The sequence below is a fragment of the Pseudophryne corroboree genome, chromosome 11, assembly GCF_028390025.1.
Source record: "Pseudophryne corroboree isolate aPseCor3 chromosome 11, aPseCor3.hap2, whole genome shotgun sequence".
Taxonomy (NCBI): Eukaryota; Metazoa; Chordata; class Amphibia; order Anura; family Myobatrachidae; genus Pseudophryne; species Pseudophryne corroboree.
This window is the reverse complement of record NC_086454.1, coordinates 80,382,848-80,409,922: the sequence shown is the minus strand read 5'-3', so window position 1 is coordinate 80,409,922 and position 27,075 is coordinate 80,382,848. Positions and strand designations below refer to the sequence as shown.

The window sequence follows — 27,075 nt, the reverse complement described above, 5'->3', positions numbered from 1 at the left end:
ATCCACTCTGCATGCAGGTGAGTTTACTACTTTCCCCCTAAGTCCCACGTTGCAGTGATCCTGTTGCCAGCAGGACTCACTGTAAAGAAAAAAACCTAAACTAAACTTTCTCTAAGCAGCTCTTTAGGAGAGCCACCTAGATTGCACCCTTCTCGTTCGGGCACAAAATCTAACTGGAGTCTGGAGGAGGGTCATAGGGGGAGGAGCCAGTGCACACCACCTGACCTAGTAAAGCTTTACTTTTTTGTGCCCTGTCTCCTGCGGAGCCGCTATTCCCCATGGTCCTTTCAGGAACCCCAGCATCCACTTAGGACGATAGAGAAATTATGGCGATTCCGAGAGAGACTCTGCTGAAACCATCCATTAAGGATAATAAACAAATTATTCCATTTGTTAACAAATTTAATATTGCCAGCCCAGTTATCCAAAGGGCAACAGGGGCTTTGTGGCCCATTGTGGCAACAGACAGTTCAGTACAGGGGTTTAGGGACAAACGTCCTATGATGTGTTTTTCTAGAGGCCGCAATATCAAAGATGTTATAGTCCACACAGATATTACAGGGTTTCAGGCTACAACAGGTAAAACATCATCTTCCTTTTTGAGTAAGCAACCGGGTTGTTATAGATGCCTCAAGTGCACCACATGCACTAGTATGATCATTGGTTCAACGTTTAAAAATCCACATAAAGATAAAACCTATCAAATTCGTCATGTATTGACATGTACATTGACGCATATAGTGTACCTTATCTCCTGTCCATGTGGACTTCATTATGTGGGCAAATCTATTTGTACAATGAGGGAAAGAATGGCCTTGCATAGGTCTTCTATTAAACAGGCCCTATTAGGGAAACAAGCAGAACAACCGGTAGCCAGGCATTTTGCACTGGCAGGGCATACGCTGAATGATCTCAGACATCAAATTATAGATCATGTACACAAGAGCATCAGAGGAGGAGACAGAGATCGCAAGCTCCTACAGTTGGAAACAAGGTGGATTTACGAGCTGGACACCATTAATCCTCTAGGATTGAATGAAAAATTCTCATGGAATGTCTTTTTGTAGTTATATATTGAACTTTAGACCAATTTGAATAAGGATGGGCATTATGGAGAAGGCAGAGACTCTTGAAGATAGCCTTGTGTTATATTGGTTCCTGGGGGATTGGCTATAGTTTTTGAGAAGGAAGAGGAGGACACAGGTCCTGGGAAGCATGTATTCCACAATATATAGGATCCCATATTGAGTATACTAAAGTTTTTTGACTTAGGTTTCCTCACATAGTTCATAAAGTCGATATGGACGTTAATAGGTAATGTTTGGATAATGATTGTACTGCTTGCCATTTTAGTCCAGAACCATTGGTCACTGCCTTCTAAAATGGGGAGGGTAGTAAAGTACCAGTAAGCACCAGCACTTTATGCCGGCAATAGGGGGTGGGAAATTTTCACTAATTTTTATAAAAAAATTTTATTAATTTTTCATTAATTTTGTATTTTAATTTAATTTTTTACACGTGTTTTTTTAGATAATGTCTATAAATTATAGGCCATGTCAATACATCCAGTAAGCACCGTTGTTTTTTAGAAATATACACATATGCATATATGTATTGAGCAGGGTGTAGGTGTGGAGTTTTTACTTGCTTTTGCAACATGAGTCGGATTGGATTAAAACACCATGGTAGGAATTTAATATAGTTTTTATTCATTTATATAGCGCTCCATGTGGGGCATTTTCACCGTAGTATAGGGCATATTGGTGCTGAAAGCAGTGGTTGTTTAATTGTTTTTATAAAGGAGTTCTGGAGGGCAGCAATTACCTGGGTCCCGTCTCTACCTCAGCCTTCACAGAGTTCTAATTAGCCCAGTAAAGTATACTAATGTAGTAGAGTTTGATGTCTCCTAAGACATGTTCTTTTTTCATGAGGTGGAGGGTCTCTGTTGCTATAGGTGACGTAATGGCACCAACACTGTGGGTGTATTAGAAAGTGAGGAGGATCGAAAGAATTCACTAAGGTGACGGGGCCAGCCAGCGTCGCGGTTGCCAAGACGACCAGGTGGCGCGGGGTGGTTGACGCATTGGAGAGGGACCAGCGACGGAGCGGAAGTCCGTGGCGCTGATCCAAGCGGGATGCACTGGCGGGCTTCTTCTCAGCATATAAGGTAATCACTTGTTTAATGTCTGTATGTTACTCACCTTGACAAAGGGGCGTGTGAGCCCCGAAACGTCGGTTTTGGATTTGATGTGAAATACACTTCTATATCTACAAACCCCATGAGTGCCGCTGCTGTTTGAATTTAGACGACTACACCATTTGTTCCAGAGGGCACCGGAGTATGGTCGTTACATGAGGGGCAGAGTGCCGGTCCAGAGTGCGTGTGTGTGTGTGTGTGTGTGTGTGTGTGTGTGTTTATATATATATATATATATATATATACACACACACATACACACATACATATACATATATATATACATACATACACACACATACATACATGCACACATACATGCACACACACATACATACTGCACACCCTAAATGCACAGAGATATATATGTATGCATATTCAAAAACACACACATTGTGTGTGTGTGTGTGTGTTTCATGATGGCTGCCTCGGAGCTATACAGCTCAGCAAAAATACCTGTTTCCCCGTGTTTTCCCCTGTCCTTGTCCATCCCACCGGTGACAAAATACAGCAGGGAAGCCCTCCTAAATTGGAGCGCTCCCGCGGTGCTTACCCGGTCCTGAGTCGAGCCGTTGCCCTGCTTCGTCCTTTGCAGGCCGCGTCATCCTCACCATCCTGGTCCCCAGCCAACCCGGCTTCCGGCAATCCCCCATGCGCCCCCCAGATGAAGAGCTGCTGGGGCAGCGGTGCAGGAAAGGCCCCCGGGAGATGTGCCAGGACTCGGTCAAGCGCAAACACGGCTAAGGCCCCACCTAACCGCGGCTATTCACAGGGAAATCGCGGACAGAGCCAGGGTGAGTCCCGGCACAGTGCCGGCCTAGCAACAGCCACCCATAGCAGCAGTGCCACCCCCGGCAAGATCAAGGCCCTCTACCCAAGCCACAGCGCCCCCAGTCTGCCTGTTCAAGGCCCCTGCGAGTCCAGGCCTAGCACCAGCCCCACAGTTGCTGCGGAAGCAGCGCTACCTCCAGAAGTGACGCCCCGACCTCCAGCAGTTCCAGCAATGGCCAACTCAGTCTAGGCCGCTGCATACCACTGCATCCCAGCCCGGCTGCGGCCCCCCATTGCAACATCCCCAGACCCTCTATCACTATCATTACTGCCCCCAGTAGCCCGAGAAGCAGCTCCTGCAGGGGTAACCACAGGGGCAGCATGGGAAGAGGCCCCCGTGGAAGGCTCCAACGTGGCTGCGGCATCCCGGCTCCACGCCGCATTGCCTGCAGCCCCTAGGAAAGCCATCCCAACATGCCCAACATACTAAGTGCCCTGTGGGACAGGACAGGGACCCCCAAACATTAAGATCTGACGCAGTCCACACACGTGGCTCTGACGCGGCCCACTCACGCGGCCGTGCCACGATGACCAACGACCTGGTCAATGGAGGCCCTCATGTCGGCCCTAGTAGAAGAACCTGGGCTCAGAGGAGAGGCTGTCGCGCAGGCGCCCTAGTCAGGTGGCGGCGGCGAGGGCACTGGTCTGCACTCTCCGTGATCCTGTTTTCGAACTGTCCCTCCTTCTGGGCAGCGCAGGGTCAGGCATTACAGGCTCATTTGTCCTCTGATTTACGAAGACGTGGCTTGACGACCATATTGCGGACAACCCGATGTCTCTGCCAGGCCTTGGTCCCTTCAGGGCCGATCGCTCCAAGGTTCTCTCAGGAAAAAACGAAGGGTGGTGGCATCTGCTTCTACATCAACAACAGATGGTGCACCAATGTCACGATCTTAGGTAAATCATGTAGCCCTCACCTGGAGTTGCTAAGTATCAACTTCAACAGAACTAACCTGAGCAAGGCGCTACCTAAGTACAAACAACAAGTCACATGCCCCACTAGGGAAGGGCACACACTTGATCACTGCTACACTACCCTCAAGTCTGATTTCCGGTCTATCCCGCATGCTGCACTCAGCCTATCTGACCACTGCCTCGTCCACCTACTCCCTACCTATACACAGAAGCTGAGAGCAGTTAAGCCTGTCGTCAAGACTGTTGAGAAATGGACCAACAAGGCCAAGATGAAGCTCCAGGCTTGCTTCGACTGCACGGAATGGAGGGGGGAGGGTCTTCATAGCCTCTGCAATCGGCCTGAACGACCTGACAGACACAGTCACATCCTATATCAGCTACTGCGAGGACATGTGTGTACCTGCCAAGACTTACCGCATTTACAACAACAACAAACAAGCCCTGGTTCAACGCCCAGCTCAGGCAACTTCATCGGGCCACAGAGGAGGCCTATAGCAGCGGCAACAGAGCACTATACAACCGAACTAGGAACTCTCTGACTAAAGAAATCAGACTATAAAAAAACCGGTTCTCGGACAAGCAGACAAACTCTCTCTCCACCAATAACCCCGTATCTGTATGAAAAGGAATGCAATCCATAACCAACTACAAGAAAACAGCGAAGCCCACCACCATGCACCAAGACCTAGCAGACGAGCTGAACCATTTTTATTGCAGGTCCGAAAAATAAATCCCCTGCGACCCAATCAGCTCTACGGTGCCCCAAACACAGATGGCCAACTCCAGGCACTGCAAGTCGCCCAAGAAGAGGTGGAGGCACTCTTCAAAAGGGCCAAATCCAGGAAAGCACCGAGTCCTGACGGAGTGTCACCATCTGCCCTGAGAGCATGTGCGAGTCAGCTCGCCCCAATATTCACCAAGATCTTCAACAAATCGCTGGAGCTACAGAAAGTCCCTTCCTGCCTCAAAAGGTCCACTATTGTCCTGGTCCCCAAGAAACCCTCTATCGCGAACCTGAATGATTACAGGCCGATAACACTGACGTCTCTGGTCATGAAAACGTTCGAGCATCTGGTTTTGAATCACCTGAAAACTGTGACTGGCCCCAACTGGACCTCCTACAGTTCGCCTATCGATCGAAGCGGTGTGTCGAGGATGCAGTCAACCTGGGCCTGCACTACATTCTACAGCACCTAGACATTCCTGGTACCTACGCAAGGGTCCTGTTTGTTGATTTCAGCCCGGCCTTCAATACAATCGTCCCCAGCATCCTCCAACCCAAATTACTTCGCCTAAAGGTCCCAGAAGCTACCTGTTCCTGGATAGTAGACTTCCTGACAGATCGGACACAGGTGGTGAAAGCGGGGGAATTCACCTCTCAAGCGCGGTCCAATTGTAAAAGGGCCCCTCAGGTCTGTGTCCTCTCACCCCTGCTCTTCTCCCTGTACACAAATGACTGCACCTCAGGGGCGCTATCAGTAAAGATCCTCAAATTCGCTGACGACACTACAGTCATCGGCCTCATCAAGGACGTGGACGAATCGGCCTATAGACGGGAAATGGACCGGTTGGTCCAGTGCTGCAGCCACAATAACCTTGAGCTCAACCCCCTCAAAACTGTTGAGATGACAGTGGACTTCAGGAAGAAGACGGCTAGTGCACCTCTGCTAACGATTGCCAACAGTGTGGTATCGCTAGTGGACGCCTTCAAGTTCCTGGGTACCACAATCTCCCGGGATCTTAAATGGGGGTCCAACGCTGACGCCACTGTCAGGAAAGCGCATCAGAGGCTATTCTTCCTCAGGCAACTATAGAAGTTCAACATCACACAGAAGCTTCTGCTCCTCTTCTACTCCGCGACTGTGGCGTTGGTACTGTGTTCCTCGATACTGGCATGGTACGGCTTCGCCAGCGCTAGGGTCAGATGCAGGCTCCAAAAGGTGGTCAGAACCGCAGAGAAGATCATCGGGGCCTTTCCTCAGTCCAGGACCTGTATCTGTCAAGGGCTAAAATGCGGGTAACGAAGATAGTAAAGCACCAGCTACACTGTGGCCACAACATGTTTAACTTGCTTCCTTCAGGCAGGCGTTACAGGGCCGTCCCCCCACCAGAAGCCTCAAAAGTTTCTTTCCCAAAGCGGTCCGCCTGCTGAACTCCTGAACATTGACTAACTAGACATACATGTAACACACAGGTGTCCCTATGGTATACCTAACTGTATGACTGTACTTGTCTCCCCCCCTTCCACCGGCTTATCGGTTACTTACTTGGCTGCTGTATAGCAAACCGAAGACAAATCCCTAGTATACGCAAGCATACCTGGCCAATAAAGCCAATTAAGGTTGATTGCATCAAACAACTTGCTTGAGTGCCGCCAAATCTCTGGACCATATTGGGTGGGAGTTGCCCACTCACGGTGGGCACCACAGCACATATACATTAATATCCCTTGAGGAGTTCCGGGTGAACCCACGCAAGTACGGGGAGAATATACAAACTTCACACAGCTAGAGCCATGGTGGGAATCGAACCCATGACCTCAGTGCTGTGAGGCAGCAATGCTAACCATTACACCATCCGTACTGCTCTTGTATATAGAAATACAAGTTCTATTTCATATGAAAATCAGATTATATATAATCACTAATCAGGCAGTTTATCTTGACTCAAAGTTTCAGTTTACACATCAAACGGCGCACCAAGACAAATACGACATGCTATGCTTACAGTATATCAGTCGCCGGTCGTGTTACTTGCAACCTTTCGGTGTTAGGTAACTGATTTTTGATCTATAAGATAAATATTTGTTTGACTAAAGTGAACTTATACTGGACTGTGATCATCCCAATAATAGATGGCACTAGTGTCTTTATAATTAGTTCTGCTGAGCAATAACAGACATCCATGAGAGAGAAGCCACGGCAAATGTTAGTGTATAATAAATGGGATGAAAAAATAAGATTTTAAACCTACCAGTAAATCTTTTTCTCCTAGTCTGTAGAGGATGCTGGGGACTCCGTAAGGACCATGGGGTATAGATGGGCTACGCAGGAGACATGGGCACTATAAAGAACTTTAGAATGGGTGTGCACTGGCTCCTCCCTCTATGCCCCTCCTCCAGACCTCAGTTAGAGAAACTGTGCCCAAAGGAGACTGACAGTACGAGGAAAGGATTTTTGTTAATCTAAGGGCAAGATTCATACCAGCCCACACCATCAACACCGTATAACATGGAATATACGAACCAGTTAACAGTATGAAACAAAACAGCATCAGCCCGAGACTGATCAAAACTGTAACATAACCCTTATGTAAGCAAAAAATAAGAATTTACTCACCGGTAATTCTATTTCTCGTAGTCCGTAGTGGATGCTGGGAACTCCGTAAGGACCATGGGGAATAGACGGGCTCCGCAGGAGACTGGGCACTCTAAGAAAGAATTAGGACTACTGGTGTGCACTGGCTCCTCCCTCTATGCCCCTCCTCCAGACCTCAGTTAGGGAAACTGTGCCCGGAAGAGCTGACACAACAAGGAAAGGATTTGGAATCCCAGGTAAGACTCATACCAGCCACACCAATCACACCGTACAACTCGTGATACTATACCCAGTTAACAGTATGAATAACAACTGAGCCTCACTAAACAGATGGCTCATAACAATAACCCTTTAGTTAGGCAATAACTATATACAAGTATTGCAGACAATCCGCACTTGGGATGGGTGCCCAGCATCCACTACGGACTACGAGAAATAGAATTACCGGTGAGTAAATTCTTATTTTCTCTGACGTCCTAGTGGATGCTGGGAACTCCGTAAGGACCATGGGTATTATACCAAAGCTCCCAAACGGGCGGGAGAGTGCGGATGACTCTGTAGCACCGAATGAGCAAACTCAAGGTCCTCCTCAGCCAGGGTATCAAACTTGTAGAATTTTGCAAACGTGTTTGATCCCGACCAGGTAGCAGCTCGGCAAAGTTGTAAAGCCGAGACCCCTCGGGGCAGCCGCCCAAGAAGAGCCCACCTGCCTCGTGGAATGGGCTTTTACTGATTTAGGATGCGGCAGTCCAGCCGCAGAATGTGCAAGTTGAATCGTGGAGCAGATCCAGCGAGCAATAGTCTGCTTAGAAGCAGGAGCACCCAGCTTGTTGGGTGCATGCAGGATAAACAGCGAGTCAGTCTTTCTGACTCTAGCCGTCCTGGAAACATAGATTTTCAGGGCCCGGACTACGTCCAGCAACTTGGAAGCCTCCAAGTCCCGAGTAGCCGCAGGCACCACAATAGGTTGGTTCAAATGAAACGCTGATACCACCTTAGGGAGGAATTGGGGACGAGTCTTCAATTCTGCTCTGTCCATATGGAAGATCAGATAGGGGCTTTTACAGGACAAAGCCGCCAATTCTGACACCCGCCTAGCCGAAGCCAAGGCCAAAAGCATGACCACTTTCCACGTGAGATATTTTAATTCCACGGTCTGAAGTGGCTCAAACCAATGTGATTTTAGGAAATCCAACACAACGTTGAGATCCCAAGGTGCCACTGGGGGCACAAAAGGAGGCTGAATATGCAGCACTCCCTTAACAAACGTCTGAACTTCAGGCAGTGAAGCCAGTTCTTTTTGAAAGAAAATAGACAGGGCCGAAATCTGGACTTTAATGGATCCCAATTTTAGGCCCGTAGTCACTCCTGACTGTAGGAAGTGCAGAAATCGACCCAGCTGAAATTCTTCTGTGGGGGCCTTCATAGCCTCACACCAAGCAACATATTTTCGCCATATGCGGTGATAATGTTTTGCTGTCACATCTTTCCTAGCTTTTATCAGCGTAGGAATTACTTCAACCGGAATGCCCTTTTCCATCAGGATCTGGCGTTCAACCGCCATGCCGTCAAACGCAGCCGCGGTAAGTCTTGGAACAGACAGGGCCCCTGCTGTAGCAGGTCCTGTCTGAGAGGTAGAGGCCAAGGGTCCTCTGAGATCATTTCTTGTAGTTCCGGGTACCAAGTCCTTCTTGGCCAATCCGGAACGATGAGTATAGTTCTTACTCCTCTCTTTCTTATTATCCTCAGCACCTTTGGTATGAGAGGAAGAGGAGGGAACACATAAACCGACTGGTACACCCACGGTGTCACTAGAGCGTCCACAGCTATTGCCTGAGGGTCCCTTGACCTGGCGCAATATCTTTTTAGCTTTTTGTTGAGGCGGGACGCCATTATGTCCACCTGGTCGTGCCTGCTGAGGAAGTCTGCTTCCCAGTTGTCCACTCCCGGAATGAACACTGCTGACAGTGCTATCATGTGATTTTCCGCCCATCGGAGAAACCTTGTGGCTTCTGCCATCGCCATCCTGCTTCTTGTGCCGCCCTGTCGGTTTACATGGGCAACCGCCGTGATGTTGTCTGACTGAATCAGCACCGGCTGGTTTTGAAGCAGGGGTCTTGCCTGACTTAGGGCATTGAAAATGGCCCTTAGTTCCAGAATATTTATGTGTAGGGAAGCCTCCTGACTCGACCATTGTCCTTGGAAGTTTCTTCCCCGAGTGACTGCCCCCCAACCTCGGAGGCTTGCATCCGTGGTCACCAGGACCCAGTCCTGTATGCCGACTCTGCGGCCCTCTAGAAGATGAGCACTCTGCAGCCACCACAGCAGAGACACCCTGGCCCTCGGGGACAGGGTGATCAGCCGATGCATCTGAAGATGCGATCCGGACCACTTGTCTAACAGATCCCACTGAAAGATCCTTGCATGGAACCTGCCGAATGGAATTGCCTCGTAAGAAGCTACCATCTTTCCCAGGACTCGCGTGCAGTGATGCACCGACACCTGTTTTGGTTTCAGGAGGTCTCTGACCAGAGATGACAACTCCTTGGCCTTCTCCTCCGGGAGAAACACCTTCTTCTGTTCTGTGTCCAGAATCATACCCAGGAACAGCAGACGCGTCGTAGGAACCAGCTGCGACTTTGGAATATTCAGAACCAGCCGTGCTGTTGTAGCACTTCCTGAGATAGTGCTACTCCGACCAACAACTGCTCCCTGGACCTCACCTTTATAAGGAGATCGTCCAAGTATGGGATAATTATAACTCCCTTCTTTCGAAGGAGTATCATCATTTCGGCCATTACCTTGGTAAATACCCTCGGTGCCGTGGACAGACCAAACGGCAACGTCTGGAATTGGTAATGGCAGTCTTGTACCACAAAACGGAGGTACACCTGGTGAGGTGGGTAAATGGGGACATGCAGGTAAGCATCCTTGATGTCCAGTGATACCATGTAATCTCCTTCTTCCAGGCTTGCAATAACCGCCCTGAGCGATTTCATTTTGAACTTGAACCTCCTTATATAAGTGTTCAAGGATTTCAAATTTAGAATGGGTCTCACTGAACCGTCTGGTTTCGGTACCACAAACATTGTGCAATAGTAACCCCGTCCCTGTTGAAGGAGGGGAACTTTTATTATCACCTGCTGGTGGTACAGCTTGTGAATTGCCACCAGCACTACCTCCCTGTCCGGGGGAGTAGCTGGCAAGGCTGATTTGAGGTAACGGCGAGGGGGAGACGCCGCGAATTCCAGCTTGTATCCCTGAGATACCATTTGTAGAACCCAGGGATCCACCTGTGAGCGAACCCACCGGTCGCTGAAGTTCCGGAGACGGGCCCCCACCGCACCTGGCTCCACCAGTGGAGCCCCAGCGTCATGCGGTGGATTTAGTGGAAGCAGGGGAGGATTTTTGTTCTTGGGAACTGGCTGTATGGTGCAGCTTTTTCCCTCTACCCCTGCCTCTGGGCAGAAAGGACGCGCCTTTAACCCGCTTGCCTTTCTGGGGCCGAAAGGACTGTACCTGATAATACGGTGCTTTCTTAGGCTGTGAGGGAACCTGAGGTAAAAATGTCAACTTCCCAGCTGTTGCTGTGGAAACGAGGTCCAAGAGACCATCCCCAAACAATTCCTCACCCTTGTAAGGCAAAACCTCCATGTGCCTTTTAGAATCCGCATCACCTGTCCACTGCCGAGTCCATAATACTCTCCTGGCAGAAATGGACATTGCATTAATTCTAGATGCCAGCCGGCAAATATCCCTCTGTGCATCTCTCATATATAAGACTACGTCTTTAATATGCTCTATGGTTAGCAATATAGTGTCCCTGTCAAGGGAATCAATGTTATCAGACAGGGAATCAGACCACGCTGCTGCAGCACTGCACATCCATGCTGAAGCAATAGCAGGTCTCAGTATAGTACCTGAGTGTGTATATACAGACTTCAGAATAGCCTCCTGCTTTCTATCCGCAGGCTCCTTTAAGGCGGCCGTATCCTGAGACGGTAGTACCACCTTTTTTGACAAGCGTGTGAGCGCTTTATTCACCCTCGGGGATGTCTCCCAACGTACCCTGTCCTCTGGCGGGAAAGGGTACGCCGTCAGTAACTTTTTAGAAATCACTAGTTTTTTATCAGGCGAAGCCCACGCTTCTTCACACACCTCATTCAACTCATCTGATGGGAGAAAAACCACTGGTTGATTTTTCTCCCCAAACATAATACCCTTTTTAGTGGTACCTGGGTTAATGTCAGAAATGTGCAACACATTTTTCATTGCCGTAATCATGCAACGGATGGCCCTAGTGGAATGTACATTAGTCTCGTCGTCGTCGACACTGGAGTCAGACTCCGTGTCGACATCTGTGTCTGCCATCTGAGGTAGCGGGCGTTTTTGAGCCCCTGATGGCCTTTGAGACGCCTGGGCAGGCACTGGCTGAGAAGCCGGCTGTCCCACAGCTGTTATGTCATCGAACCTTTTATATAAGGAGTTGACACTGTCGTGTAAAACCTTCCACATATCCATCCACTCTGGTGTCGACCCCGCAGGGGGTGACATCACATTTATCGGCACCTGCCCCGCCTCCACATAAGCCTCCTCATCAAACATGTCGACACAGCCATACCGACACACCGCACACACACAGGGAATGCTCTGACTGAGGACAGGACCCCACAAAGTCCTTTGGGGAGACAGAGAGAGAGTATGCCAGCACACACCACAGCGCTATATAAACAGGGATTTTCACTACACAAAGTGATTTTCCCTATAGTAGCTATGCAATACAGTTTGCGCCTAAATTTAGTGCCCCCCCTCTCTTTTTTCCCTTTGAGCCTGGAAACTGCAGGGGAGAGCCTGGGGAGCTGTCTTCCAGCGGAGCTGTGAAGAGAAAATGGCGCCAGTGTGCTGAGGGAGATAGCCCCGCCCCCTTTTCGGCAGGCTTCTCCCGCTCTTTTATTAATATTATGGCAGGGGATTTTTACACATATATAGTTTATTAGACTATATTATGTGTTGTTTTGCCAATTTAAGGTACTCTAATTGCAGCCCAGGGCGCCCCCCCCCCCCCCAGCGCCCTGCACCCATCAGTGACCGGAGTATGTGGTGTGCATAGGGAGCAATGGCGCACAGCTGCAGTGCTGTGCGCTAGCTTAATGAAGACCGGAGTCTTCAGCCGCCGATTTCCAGGACGTTCTTCTTGCTTCTGGCTCTGCAAGGGGGACGGCGGCGCGGCTCCGGGACTGGACGACCGAGGCTGGGCCTGTATTCGATCCCTCTGGAGCTAATGGTGTCCAGTAGCCTAGAAGCCCAAGCTAGCTGCAAGCAGGTAGGTTCGCTTCTATCCCCTAAGTCCCTCGTAGCAGTGAGTCTGTTGCCAGCAGATCTCACTGAAAATAAAAAACCTAATAAATACTTTCTTTACTAGAAGCTCAGGAGAGCCCCTAGTGTGCAACCAGCTCGAGCCGGGCACAGATTCTAACTGAGGTCTGGAGGAGGGGCATAGAGGGAGGAGCCAGTGCACACCAGTAGTCCTAATTCTTTCTTAGAGTGCCCAGTCTCCTGCGGAGCCCGTCTATTCCCCATGATCCTTACGGAGTTCCCAGCATCCACTAGGACGTCAGAGAAACTATATACAAGTCTTGCAGAATATAGTCCGCACTGGGACGGACGCCCAGCATCCTCTACGGACTAGGAGAAAAAGATTTACCGGTAGGTTTAAAATCTTATTTTCTCTTACGTCCTAGAGGATGCTGGGGACTCCGTAAGGACCATGGGGTTTATACCAAAGCTCCAGACTGGGCGGGAGAGTGCGGATGACTGCAGCACCGATTGAGCAAACATAAGGTCCTCATCAGCCAGGGTATCAAACTTGTAGAATTTGGCAAAAGTGTTTGAACCCGACCAAGTCGCCGCTCGGCAAAGTTGTAATGCCGAGACGCCTCGGGCAGCCGCCCAAGAAGAGCCCACCTTCCTAGTGGAATGGGCCTTAACCGAATTTGGTAACGGCAATCCAGCCGTAGAATGAGCCTGCTGAATCGTGTTACAGATCCAGCGAGCAATAGTCTGCTTAGAAGCAGGAGCGCCAATCTTGTTGGCTGCATACAGGACAAACAGAGCCTATGTTTTCCTATATAAATTTTCAAGGCCCTGACTACATCAAGGGACTTGGAATCCTCCAAGTCCCCTGTAGCCACAGGCACCACAATAGGTTGGTTCATATGAAACGAAGAAACCACCTTAGGCAAAAATTGAGGACGAGTCCTCAATTCTGCTCTATCCACATGGAAAATCAGATAGGGGCTCTTGTGAGACAAGGCCGCCAATTCGGACACCCGCCTTGCAGATGCCAAGGCCAACAACATGACCACTTTCCAAGTAAGAAATTTTAATTCCACCGTTTGAAGAGGTTCAAACCAGTGAGACTTTAAGAACTGTAGCACCACGTTAAGGTCCCATGGTGCCACTGGAGGCACAAAAGGAGGCTGTATGTGCAGCACTCCCTTTACAAAAGTCTGGACTTCCGGGAGAGAAGCCAATTCTTTCTGAAAGAAAATTGATAGGGACGAAATCTGTACCTTAATGGAGCCTAATTTCAGGCCCATATCCACTCCTGTCTGCAGAAAGTGGAGAAAACGGCCCAGATGGAAATCTTCTGCAGCAGCATTCTTGGCCTCACACCAAGATACATACTTTCTCCAGATACGGTGATAATGCTTCGCCGTCACCTCCTTCCTAGCCCTTATCAGAGTAGGGATGACTTCTTCCGGAATGCCTTTTCCAGCTAGGATTCGGTGTTCAACCGCCATGCCGTCAAACGTAACCGCGGTAAGTCTTGGAACACGCAGGGCCCCTGTTGCAACAGGTCCTCTCTGAGAGGAAGAGGCCACGGATCGTCTGCGAGCATTTCCTGAAGATCTGAATACCAGGCCCTTCGAGGCCAATCGGGAACAATGAGTATTGTCCGCACTCTTTTTCGTCTTTTGATTCTCAAGATCTTTGAGATGAGTGGAAGAGGAGGAAACACATAGACCGACCGAAACACCCACGGTGTCACTAGGGCATCCACCGCTACTGCCTGAGGGTCCCTTGACCTGGCACAATACCTCGGAAGCTTCTTGTTGAGGCGTGATGCCATCATGTCTATTTGAGGAAGTCCCCAACGACTTGTTATCTCTGCAAAAACTTCTTGATGAAGTCCTTACTCTCCTGGATGGAGATCGTGTCTGCTGAGGAAGTCTGCTTCCCAGTTGTCCACTCCCGGAATGAAGACTGCTGTCAAAGTGCTTACATGATTTTCCGCCAAGCGAAGAATCCTGGTGGCTTCCGCCATTGCCACTCTGCTCCTTGTTCCGCCTTGTCGGTTTACATGAGCCACGGCTGTGACGTTGTCCGACTGAATCAGAACCGGTAGGCCGCGAAGAAGATTCTCCGCTTGACGCAGGCCGTTGTATATGGCCCTCAATTCCAGTACGTTGATGTGTAGACAAGCCTCCTGGCTTGACCATAGTCCCTGAAAATTTTTTCCTTGCGTGACTGCTCCCCATCCTCGGAGGCTCGCGTCCGTGGTCACCAGAACCCAGTCCTGAATGCCGAACCTGCGACCCTCTAGAAGGTGAGCACTCTGCAGTCACCACAGGAGAGACACCCTGGCCCTTGGGGACAGGCTGATTTTTTGATGAATGTGAAGATGGGACCCGGACCATTTGTCCAAAAGATCCCACTGAAAAGTCCTCGCATGAAACCTGCCGAAGAGGATGGCCTCGTAGGACGCCACCATTTTCCCCGGTACTCGAGTGCATTGATGAACGGACACCCTTTTCGGTTTCAACCGAGTCGTTGGAACCAACTGTGACTTCGGCAGATTGAGAATCCAGCCATGTTGCTGCAGCACTCTCAGGGAGAGCGACACGCTTTTCAGCAACTGTTCTCTCGATCTCGCTTTTATCAGGAGATCGTCCAAGTACGGGATAATTGTGACTCCCTGCCGGCGCAGGAGCACCATCATTTCCGCCATCACCTTGGTGAAAATCCTCGGGGCCATGGAAAGCCCAAACGGCAACGTCTGAAACTGGTAATGACATTCCTGTACAGCGAATCTCAGGTACGCCTGATGAAGGGGATATATGGGGACATGAAGGTATGCATCCTTTAATGTCTAGTGACACCATAAAATCCCCCCCTTCCAGGCTGGAGATAACTGCCCGGAGCGATTCCATCTTGAATTTGTACTTTTTCAAGTACAGGTTTAGGGATTTTAAATTTAAAATGGGCCTGACCGAGCCATCCGGTTTCGGGACCACAAACAGGGTTGAATAGTACCCCTGCCCCTGTTGAAGCAGGGGAACCTTGACAACCACTTGTTGTTGACACCGTTTTTGAATAGCAGCTGAAACTATTTCCCTTTCTGGGGAAGAAGCTGGTAAGGAGGCACGTCTTCGAATTCCAGTTTGTAACCTTGGGACACAATTTCCATTGCCCAAGGATCCACCTCTGACCGAACCCAGGCGTGGCTGAAGAGTCGAAGACGTGCCCCCACCGGCGCAGACTCCCTTAGTGGAGCCCCAGCATCGTGCGGTGGATTTCGTAGAAGCCGGGGAGGACTTTGGATCCTGGGAACTAGCTGTAGCAGGCTGCTTTTTCCCTCTTCCCTTACCTCTGGCGAGGAAGGAAGAGCCCCGACCTCTTCTGGAATTATGCGACCGAAAGGACTGCATCTGATATTGCAGCGTTTTCTTTTGCTGTGGGGAAACATAAGGTAAAAAGGTAGATTTGCCCGCGGTAGCTGTGGAAACCAGGTCCGCGAGACCCTCCCCAAATAAATCCTCAACTTTGTAAGGCAAAACCTCCATATGCTTCTTTGAGTCGGCATCACCCGACCATTGGCGGGTCCACAGGGCTCGCCTAGCAGAAATCGCCATGGCGTTTGCGCTCGAACCTAGCAGACCAACGTCTCTCTGAGCGTCTCTCATATATAAGACTGTGTCTTTAATGTGACCTAAGGTCAATAAAATGGTATCCCTATCCAGGGTATCAATGTCAGCTGACAAGGTATCCGTCCAAGCCGCAACAATGCTACAAACCCAAGCCGACGCTATTGCCGGTCTGAACAAGGCACCCGTATGTGTATAAATCGATTTTAAGGTAGTTTCCTGTCTGCGATCAGCAGGATCCTTGAGGGCGGCCGTGTCTGGAGACGGCAGCGTCACCTTTTTGGACAAGCGCGTTAACGCCTTGTCCACCCTGGGTGAGGATTCCCACCGTAACCTGTCCTGCGCAGGGAAAGGATATGCCATAAGAATTCTTTTGGGAATTTGCAGTTTCTTGTCTGGAGTTTCCCAAGCCTTTTCAAATAACGCGTTCAGCTCATGAGATGGGGGAAAGGTTACCTCAGGTTTCTTTTCCTTAAACATGTGTACCCTCGTGTCAGGGACAGAGGGGTCATCAGTGATATGCAAAACATCCTTTATTGTAATAATCATATAATGAATACTTTTGGCCACCCTTGGGTGTAACCTCGCATCATCGTAGTCGACACTGGAATCAGAATCCGTGTCGGTATCAGTGTCTGCTACTTGGGACAGGGGACGTTTCGGAGACCCTGAAAGGCCCTGTTCTATCCCTGGACTCTGCTTTGTCCAACCTCTGATGTAATAAAGACACATTTGCATTTAAAAAATTCAGCATATCCATCCAATCATGTGTCGGCGTTGCCGACGGAGACACCACAATCATCTGCTCCACCTCCTCCTTGGATGAGCCTTCCGCTTCAGACATGCCGACACACACGTACCGACACCCCCACACACTCAGGGATATATCTGTATGGAGACAGTTCCCCAAAAAGGCCCTTTGGAGAGACAGAGAGAGAGTATGCCAGCACACACCCAGCGCTAACTGAGACTGGAAAACAAATTCCCAGACAAAACAGCGCTTTTATATAAATATATAATTATACACTCACTGCGCCAATAAAAAGTGCCCCCCCCCCCCCTCTTTTTTGCCCTCTGTCACAGTGTTCAGCAGGGGAGAGTCCGGGGAGCCAGATTCTCTGCAGTGTGCTGTGGAGAAAATGGCGCTGGTTAGTGCTGTAGGATCAAGCTCCACCCCCTCAGCGGCGGGCTTCGGTGCCGCTCAAATTTTCTATACTGGCGGGGGATTCTATAATATAGTGCCTACGCAGCCTCTATATATATATTATTAGCCAGTCCCAAGAGGTTTATAATTGCTGCCCAGGGCGCCCCCCTGGCGCCCTGCACCCTTCAGTGCCCGCTGTGTGTGTTGTGTGTGGGAGCAATGGCGCGCAGCGTTACCTCAGAGAAGATCTGAAGTCTTCAGCAGCCTTTGAAGTCTTCTTTCTTCTTATACTCACCCGGCTTCTATCTTCCGGCTCTGTGAGGAGGACGGCGGCGCGGCTCCGGGATGAACGGCGAGGGTGAGACCTGCGTTCCGACCCTCTGGAGCTAATGGTGTCCAGTAGCCTAAGAAGCAGAGCCTATCATTTAAGTAGGTCTGCTTCTCTCTCCTCAGTCCCACGATGCAGGGAGCCTGTTGCCAGCAGTGCTCCCTGAAAATAAAAAACCTAACAAAATTCTTTTTCAGAGAAACTCAGGAGAACTCCCCTGTAGTGCACCCAGTCTCCTCTGGGCACAGGATCTAACTGAGGTCTGGAGGAGGGGCATAGATGGAGGAGCCACTGCACACCCATTCTAAAGTTCTTTATAGTGCCCATGTCTCCTGCGGAGCCCGTCTATACCCCATGGTCCTTACGGAGTCCCGAGCATCCTCTAGGACGTAAGAGAAATATTAATAAACAATAATAAATAGGACAATAGATTGGTGTGGGATAATTACTTCCTTTTTACTATTAGAAATTAGTGCATATTGACAGGAGACAGATTCAGGTCTTTGCTTCTAACTGATCTTGTCAGGACAGTATTTTACATTATCAGAATGCTGGAAATACAATACAGCACCAGCCCAGAGTACATACACCCCTTGCCCAGCCTCTGGTCAGAATCTGTTTTTTACCACAATCAATCATCGTCACATCCCACTCCTACTGGGTTATTTTGTTTCTGTGCAGGGTAAATACTGGCTGCTTTACTTTAATACTGCAATTTAGATTTCAATTTGAACACACCCCACCCAAATATAACTCTCTCTGCACATGTTATATCTGCCCCCCTGCAGTGCACATGGTTTTGCCCAACTGCTAACAAATTTGCTGCTGCGATCAACTCTGAATTACCCACCTTGTTTCCTACACCCAGTATGTTCATTAACAAACTTAAACTTGAATTTAAGGCCCATCTTACCAATATATTCATCTTCATCCACAAAGCCATCTCCATTCTTGTCAATGTCTTCCAGGGTCTCCTGCAAAAGAAAGTTTATTTTGAATAAAAGGTTTATTTATATGGCAACATATTTGAGGCATGGCTGTCAGAGGACAGCAAATGGTAATAAAAAAAAAAAAAAAAAAAAAGATGGTTGTAGAGGTAGGAGGTGACCCAGGAGAGGCACAGCCATGAAGGCCATTGGAGTGAAGAAGACATTTTAAATCAGTAGTTTTGAAAACAGCAGAGTTCCAAGAAGATAAGTATGATGGATAACAGAGAATTAGGGGTTAATTTAATGCCCCTTATATGCATGTTTAATTAAGCATTTAGGGACTAAAAAACTGTGCTGCAAATTTGCAGAGGTCTGCGATCAGATAGTCACTGCCCAGGGAGAGTGAAAACCCTCCCCATGCAAGTGTGCGAATGCATGTGTACGCCGTGCGAAAATTCTGCAGACATCTGCAAATCTGTTCGTTTTCCAGTCTATGCGTAGCCCAGGAATTACTCCTACAGTGTGATACAAACAGGCTGATAGGGGCCGGAGCGGACGTCACAAACCTGCCCTGAAAACGCTTGGGAACACCTGCGTTTTTCCTGACACTCCCTGAAAACGGGCAGTTACCACCCACAAACATCCTCTTCCTGTCAATCACCTTGCGTACGCTGTGCGATCAATATTTTAGCACCATCCTGTCGCTGTTTGGTGATGCGCGTGTGCATTGCGGTGCATACGCAGTCATTTGATTATCGCCCATGGAGCGATTTCGCACAGCAGCGATTAGGTTTGAATCGGGCCCTTAGATTGGTATTGCCATTTTACATTTCATGCTTAAACACTCCGAGAAGCTTGCAAGCCACTGCTGAGCAAATTTACCTCTTAGAAAAGACAAAACGGTTAGTAACGGTAGTGAATAAAGGAGACAGAAACCTGATCGCAATAAGTGAAGAAAGGATAGAGATGGAGAATAGGTAAAGGTGGGCAGGCAAGGCAGGAAGAGTGTAAAACTCGTCACCAACACAATAAAGAGAGGTGGTAGTTTTGGCAGAGTGGTAGGATCCAAGTAAAAGCGTTTGGAACCTGCCAGACGGAACAGAAGGGTATACTGCCCATGTAACAGACAGTCCTGATCATTCTTTTATAATGAAATCCAGAATTACAACCCCCAAAACCCCTTAAAATAATTTGCTTGTGTGTGACTTGTGGCAAAAGTCAACTCACGGGTCTGCAAGGTCCTGGTTCCAATTGACAGGAAAAAACAGACACCCAACCGACTTTTCAAACATTTGAATCTCCCCCAATGTATCTTTATTACGCTGTTCGTTCTTTTCTCTATGGGGTACATGATTAGTTTTCTAAAGGCAAGTTTAGCTTTGTCAATGGAACCTATCGTTCTAACTTATCCAGGCAGGAATACCTTGCTAGTTTTTGCTCACCCCCCACAGCGGTGCAAGCTTATAACGAGTGAGGTCCCCTCCTGCAATAAACGCACCATTTTTCTAGTCAATAATCAAGGTGAGGGGCGGGATGTAATGCCGACCGAAGTCAGACTTTTTTTTTATTTTAAAGGGGCGTGCGAGATGCTAGCCAAAGTCGGACTTTTTTTTTTTTTTTTTTTTAAAGGGGCGTGTGAGATGCTGGCCGAATTTAGATATGTTTTGCCTTGTAAGTGATTGCCCCTTTAAAAAAAAACATCCGTGTTCGGCCTGCATCCCGCACAGCCGCCAAACTTGGGCGGCATTACAACCCCCCCAGAAAAAATCCCCCCCAAAAAAACCCTCTTGCTGCTATTAATACCTCTTTCTATACAACTAAATGTTGTACTGTCTGCATACCTCCATCCCATCTGACATAATAACTGCTTTTCTCTTGTGGTTTTCATTAAACCTACATTAATTTTACATTCTGCAAAATATTGATACAAATCAATTTAACATTGCACAGTTTGGTCCACCCTTCTTTTTTCACTAAATCACTGATTTACAACTTGGGATGTATAAACCCTATTACACATCTATGCGTATTCTGCAAAAAAGAATACAACTCCCTTCTATTTAACACCTGAGTACATTATTTATGAAAACATTAAACACAAAGCACCATGGACTGACACCCACGGTGTTCCACTGGTTACCAGCTGTATCGGCAATGAGAGCAGGGGCACTGAGCGATAAGGGAAAAATTAAATGCCAGTGATGTTAAATAACTATATTCTCCACAGTGCACTGCAGAGATCTCACTCCGAAAAAGTTGGGCGTATGAAATTTGGCTTATAGAGACGTCTAGTAAACACATGACGCAGTACGTAATTGTAACAGATGCAGGGGGAGATGTTTCAAATATCCCGAAGAGCAAAAGTGGAGAAGCATCCAATCAGCTTTTACCTATCACTTATCCGCAACAGTCTATAAAATGACAGTTGGAAGCCAACTGACTTTTTCACTTTAAAAGGTTGCTACATTTCTCTCAATGGGGCAATCCTATTCCCTGCAAAGACATTGCGGATGCCAATAAGTGCGACGCTATGCCAAAAACTTACGGTACCACCAACTTGCAAGTCAGTACCAGCACTTTGCACCCTTCATGGGGAATAAGAATGATGTCTATGAGTGAAGATAGCTGGAGGCTGGCAAATCATAATAATAAACCATATAAAATACACTCTATCACTTGCAATATTCCCAAGACAACACTGACCTGAAAATGTGCTGACGTGGGCAGAACTGGAGTAAGGATTCTATTCTTACCAATATAACGATGTCCTTCATATGCTCAAATTCTTCTGGGTGCAGAAAAGCGGTGAACTCCTCGCGACTTGCTTCTAGATCTCCGTTAAGATCGGCTCTCCTAAACCTCCTTTCGTCACGGGGCAGCATCTTCTTAAAGCTAAACTGTTCTGCTGCATCTTGGAATTCTTCAGGGTTTGCTGCAACGAAACAAAGATAAAAGGATGATAAAACAAAACAAAGATAAAACATAGATGAAACAAAGATAAAAGGTTTCATGGCAGTAACCGGTCTTCATTACCCAGCTGAGTTATTAAATATAGCTCACAGACTGCAGGACTATACATAAACTAAGGCTAAACTTATATATGGGCAACCGCTATACGGGGCAGTTGTTCTCAGTCAGTAGTTGTGTAGCAGTAAACACATCATACCCAATAATAAATAGGATTTTACTCACCGGTAAATCTATTTCTCGTAGTCCGTAGTGGATGCTGGGACTCCGTAAGGACCATGGGGAATAGCGGCTCCGCAGGAGACTGGGCACAACTAAAGAAAGCTTTAGGACTACCTGGTGTGCACTGGCTCCTCCCACTGTGACCCTCCTCCAGACCTCAGTTAGGATACTGTGCCCGGAAGAGCTGACACAATAAGGAAGGATTTTGAATCCCGGGTAAGACTCATACCAGCCACACCAATCACACCGTATAACTCGTGATACAGGTTGAGTATCCCTTATCCAAAATGCTTGGGACCAGAGGTATTTTGGATATTGGATTTTTCTGTATTTTGGAATAATTGTATACCATAATGAGATATCATGGTGATGGGACCTAAATCTAAGCACAGAATGCATTTATGTTACATATACACCTTATACACACAGCCTGAAGTTAATTTTAGCCAATATTATTAATAATTTTGTGAATTGAACAAAGTGTGTGTACATTCACACAATTCATTTATGTTTCATATACACCTTATACACACAGCCTGAAGGTCATTTAATACTATATTTTTATAACTTTGTGTATTAAACAAAGTTTGTGTACATTGAGCCATCAAAAAACAAAGGTTTCACTATCTCCGTCTTACTCAAAAAAGTCCGTATTTCGGAATATTTGGATATGGGATACTCAACCTGTACTATACCCAGTTAACAGTATGAAATATAACTGAGCCTCTCAACAGATGGCTCAACAATAACCCTTTAGTTAAACAATAACTATATACAAGTATTGCAGACAATCCGCACTTGGGATGGGCGCCCAGCATCCACTACGGACTACGAGAAATAGATTTACCGGTGAGTAAAATATTATTTTCTCTGACGTCCTAAGTGGATGCTGGGACTCCGTAAGGACCATGGGGATTATACCAAAGCTCCCAAACGGGCGGGAGAGTGCGGATGACTCTGCAGCACCGAATGGGCAAACTCTAGGTCCTCCTCAGCCAGGGTGTCAAACTTGTAGAATTTAGCAAATGTGTTTGACCCCCGACCAAGTAGCTGCTCGGCAAAGTTGTAAAGCCGAGACCCCTCGGGCAGCCGCCCAAGAAGAGCCCACCTTCCTTGTGGAATGGGCTTTCACTGATTTAGGATGCGGCAGTCCAGCCGCAGAATGTGCAAGCTGAATCGTACTACAGATCCAGCGAGCAATAGTCTGCTTTGAAGCAGGAGCACCCAGTTTGTTGGGTGCATACAGGATAAATAGCGAGTCAGTTTTCCTGACACTAGCCGTCCTGGAAACATAAATTTTCAGGGCCCTGACTACGTCCAACAACTTGGAAGCCTCCAAGTCTTTAGCAGCCGCACGGTTTTAAGTGGCTCAAACCAATGTGACTTTAAGAAATCCAACACCACGTTGAGATCCCAAGGTGCCACTGGAGGCACAAAAGGGGGCAGAATATGCAGCACTCCCTTAACAAAAGTCTGAACTTCAGGTAGTGAAGCCAGTTCTCTCTGGAAGAAAATCGATAGAGCCGAAATCTGGACCTTAATGGAACCCAATTTTAGGCCCATAGTCACCCCTGACTGTAGGAAGTGCAGAAAACGGCCCAGCTGAAATTCCTCCGTTGGGGCCTTCCTGGCCTCACACCACGCAACATATTTTCGCCAAATGCGGTGATAATGGTTTGCGGTCACTTCTTTCCTAGCTTTAATCAGCGTAGGAATGACTTCCTCCGGAATGCCCTTTTCCTTCAGGATCCGGTGTTCAACCGCCATGCCGTCAAACGCAGCCGCGGTAAGTCTTGGAACAGACAGGGCCCCTGCTGCAGCAGGTCCTGTCTGAGCGGCAGAGGCCATGGGTCCTCTGAGATCATTTCTTGAAGTTCCGGGTACCAAGCTCTTCTTGGCCAATCCGGAACAATGAGTATAGTTCTTACTCCTCTTCTCCTTATTATCCTCAGTACCTTGGGTATGAGGAAGAGGAGGGAACACATAAACCGACCGGTACACCCACGGTGTCACTAGAGCGTCCACAGCTATCGCCTGAGGGTTTCTTGACCTGGCGCAATATCTTTCTAGCTTTTTGTTTAGGCGGGACGCCATCATGTCCACCTGTGGCCTTTCCCAACGGTTTACAATCAGTTGGAAGACTTCTGGATGAAGTCCCCACTCTCCCGGGTGGAGGTCGTGCCTGCTGAGGAAGTCTGCTTCCCAGTTGTCCACTCCCGGAATGAACACTGCTGACAGTGCTAACACGTGATTTTCCGCCCATCGGAGAATCCTTGTGGCTTCTGCCATCGCCGTCCTGCTTCTTGTGCCGCCCTGTCGGTTTACATGGGCGACTGCCGTGATGTTGTCTGACTGGATCAGTACCGGCTGGTTTTGAAGCAGGGGTTTTGCCTGACTTAGGGCATTGAAAATGGCCCTCAGTTCCAGAATATTTATGTGTAGGGAAGTCTCCTGACTTGACCATAGTCCTTGGAAGTTTCTTCCCTGTGTGACTGCCCCCCAGCCTCGAAGGCTGGCATCCGTGGTCACCAGGACCAAGTCCTGTATGCCGAACCTGCGGCCCTCTTGAAGATGAGCACTTTGCAGCCACCACAGCAGAGACACCCTGGTCCTTGGAGACAGGGTTATCAGCCGATGCATCTGAAGATGCGATCCGGACCACTTGTCCAACAGGTCCCACTGAAAAGTCCTTGCATGGAACCTGCCGAATGGAATTGCTTCGTAGGAAGCTACCATTTTTCCCAGGACTCGCGTGCAGTGATGCACCGACCCCTGTTTTGGTTTTAGGAGGCCTCTGACTAGAGATGACAGCTCCTTGGCCTTCTCCTCCGGGAGAAACACATTTTTCTGTTCTGTGTCCAGAACCATCCCCAGGAACAGTAGACGTGTCGTAGGGACCAGCTGTGACTTTGGAATATTTAGAATCCAACCGTGCTGTTGTAGCACCTCCCAAGATAGTGCTACCCCGACCAACAACTGCTCCCTGGACCTCGCCTTTATCAGGAGATCGTCCAAGTACGGGATAATTAAAACTCCCTTTTTTCGAAGGAGTATCATCATTTCGGCCATTACCTTGGTAAATACCCTCGGTGCCGTGGACAGACCAAACGGCAACGACTGGAATTGGTAATGACAATCCTGTACCACAAATCTGAGGCACTCCTGGTGAGGATGGTAAATGGGGACATGCAGGTAAGCATCCTTGATGTCCCGTGATACCATGTAATCCCCCTCGTCCAGGCTTGCAATAACCGCCCTGAGCGATTCCATCTTGAACTTGAATTTTTTTATATATGTGTTCAAGGATTTCAAATTTAAAATGGGTCTCACCGAACCGTCCGGTTTCGGTACCACAAACATTGTGGAATAGTAACCCCGTCCTTGACTATCACCTGCTGGGAATACAGCTTGTGAATTGCCTCTAGCACTGCCTCCCTGCCTGAGGGAGTTGTTGGCAAGGCAGATTGAGGAAACGGCGGGGGGGAGACGTCTCGAATTCCAGCTTGTACCCCTGAGATACTACTTGAAGGATCCAGGGATCCACCCGTGAGCGAGCCCACTGATTGCTGAAGTTTTTGAGATGGGCCCCCACCGTACCTGGCTCCGCCTGTGGAGCCCCAGCGTCATGCGGTGGACTTGGAGGAAGCGGGGGAGGACTTTTGCTCCTGGGAACTGGCTGTATGCTGCAGCTTTTTCCCTCTACCTCTGCCTCTGGGCAGAAAGGACGCGCCTTTAACCCGCTTGCCCTTATGGGGCCGAAAGGACTGTACCTGATAATACGGTGCTTTCTTTGGCTGTGAGGGAACATGGGGTAAAAATGCTGACTTCCCAGCTGTTGCTGTGGAAACGAGGTCCGAGAGACCATCCCCGAACAACTCCTCACCCTTATAAGGCAAAACTTCCATGTGCCTTTTAGAATCTGCATCACCTGTCCACTGCCGAGTCCATAACCCTCTCCTGGCAGAAATGGACATTGCACTTATTTTAGATGCCAGCCGGCAAATATCCCTCTGTGCATCTCTCATGTATAAGACTGCGTCTTTAATATGCTCCACGGTTAGCAATATAGTGTCCCTGTCTAGGGTATCAATATTTTCCGACAGGGAATCTGACCACGCAGCTGCAGCACTGCACATCCATGCTGAAGCAATAGCTGGTCTCAGTATAATACCTGTGTGTGTATATACAGACTTCAGGATAGCCTCCTGCTTTCTATCAGCAGGCTCCTTTAGGGCGGCCGTATCCGGAGACGGTAGTGCCACCTTTTTTGACAAGCGTGTGAGCGCTTTATCCACCCTAGGGGATGTTTCCCAACGTGACCTATCCTCTGGCGGGAAAGGGTACGTCATTAGTAACCTTTTAGAAATTACCAGTTTCTTATCGGGGGAAGCCCACGCTTCTTCACACACTTCATTTAATTCCTCAGATGGAGGAAAAACTACTGGTAGTTTTCTCTCTCCAAACATAATACCCTTTTTTGTGGTTCCTGGGGTAACATCAGAAATGTGCAACACATCTTTCATTGCCTCAATCATGTAACGTGTGGCCCTATTGGAAGTTACATTAGTCTCATCGTCGTCGACACTGGAGTCAGTATCCGTGTCGACATCTGTGTCTGCCATCTGAGGTAGCGGGCGTTTTAGAGCCCCTGATGGCTTTTGAGACGCCTGGGCAGGCACAGGCTGAGAAGCCGGCTGTCCCATATTTGGTATGTCGTCAAACCTTTTATATAAGGAGTCGACACTGTCGCGTAATTCCTTCCACATAACCATCCACTCAGGTGTCGACCCCGCAGGGGGTGACATCACATTTATCGGCATCTGCTCCGCCTCCACATAAGCCTCCTCCTCAAACATGTCGACACAGCCGTACCGACACACCGCACACACACAGGGAATGCTCTGACAGAGGACAGGACCCCACAAAGCCCTTTGGGGTGACAGAGAGAGAGTATGCCAGCACACACCAGAGCGCTATATAACACAGGGGTGAACACTATAACCGAGTGATTTTCCCTTATAGCTGCTTATATATATACTGCTGCGCCTAAATTTAGTGCCCCCCCCTCTCTTTTTTACCCTTTGTAGCCTTGAAACTGCAGTGGAGAGCCTGGGAGCGATCCTTCCAGCGGAGCTGCGAGGGAAAAATGGCGCCAGTGTGCTGAGGGAGATAGCCCCGTCCCTTTTTCGGCGGACTTTCTCCCGCTTTTTTATGGATCCTGGCAGGGGTATTTTTCACATATATAGCCTCTAGGACTATATATTGTGATTATTTTGCCAGCCAAGGTGTTAATATTGC

At 48.5% G+C, this 27,075-nt stretch overlaps 1 protein-coding gene across 5 annotated transcripts in view; it reads right to left on the bottom strand.

Annotated features, from left to right (window-relative positions):
• Window positions 1–27,075, bottom strand: part of RCN1 (reticulocalbin 1) — a 129,356-nt gene that overhangs the window by 87,472 nt on the left and 14,809 nt on the right. For all 5 annotated transcript variants that reach the window (XM_063944461.1, XM_063944462.1, XM_063944463.1 and 2 more), the window contains exons 4-5: window positions 21,342–21,520; window positions 18,573–18,633 (exon numbers count right to left, since the gene is read on the bottom strand). In XM_063944461.1, coding sequence (XP_063800531.1) covers window positions 18,573–18,633; window positions 21,342–21,520 — 240 coding nt within the window. The remainder of the gene's footprint in view (window positions 1–18,572; window positions 18,634–21,341; window positions 21,521–27,075) is intronic.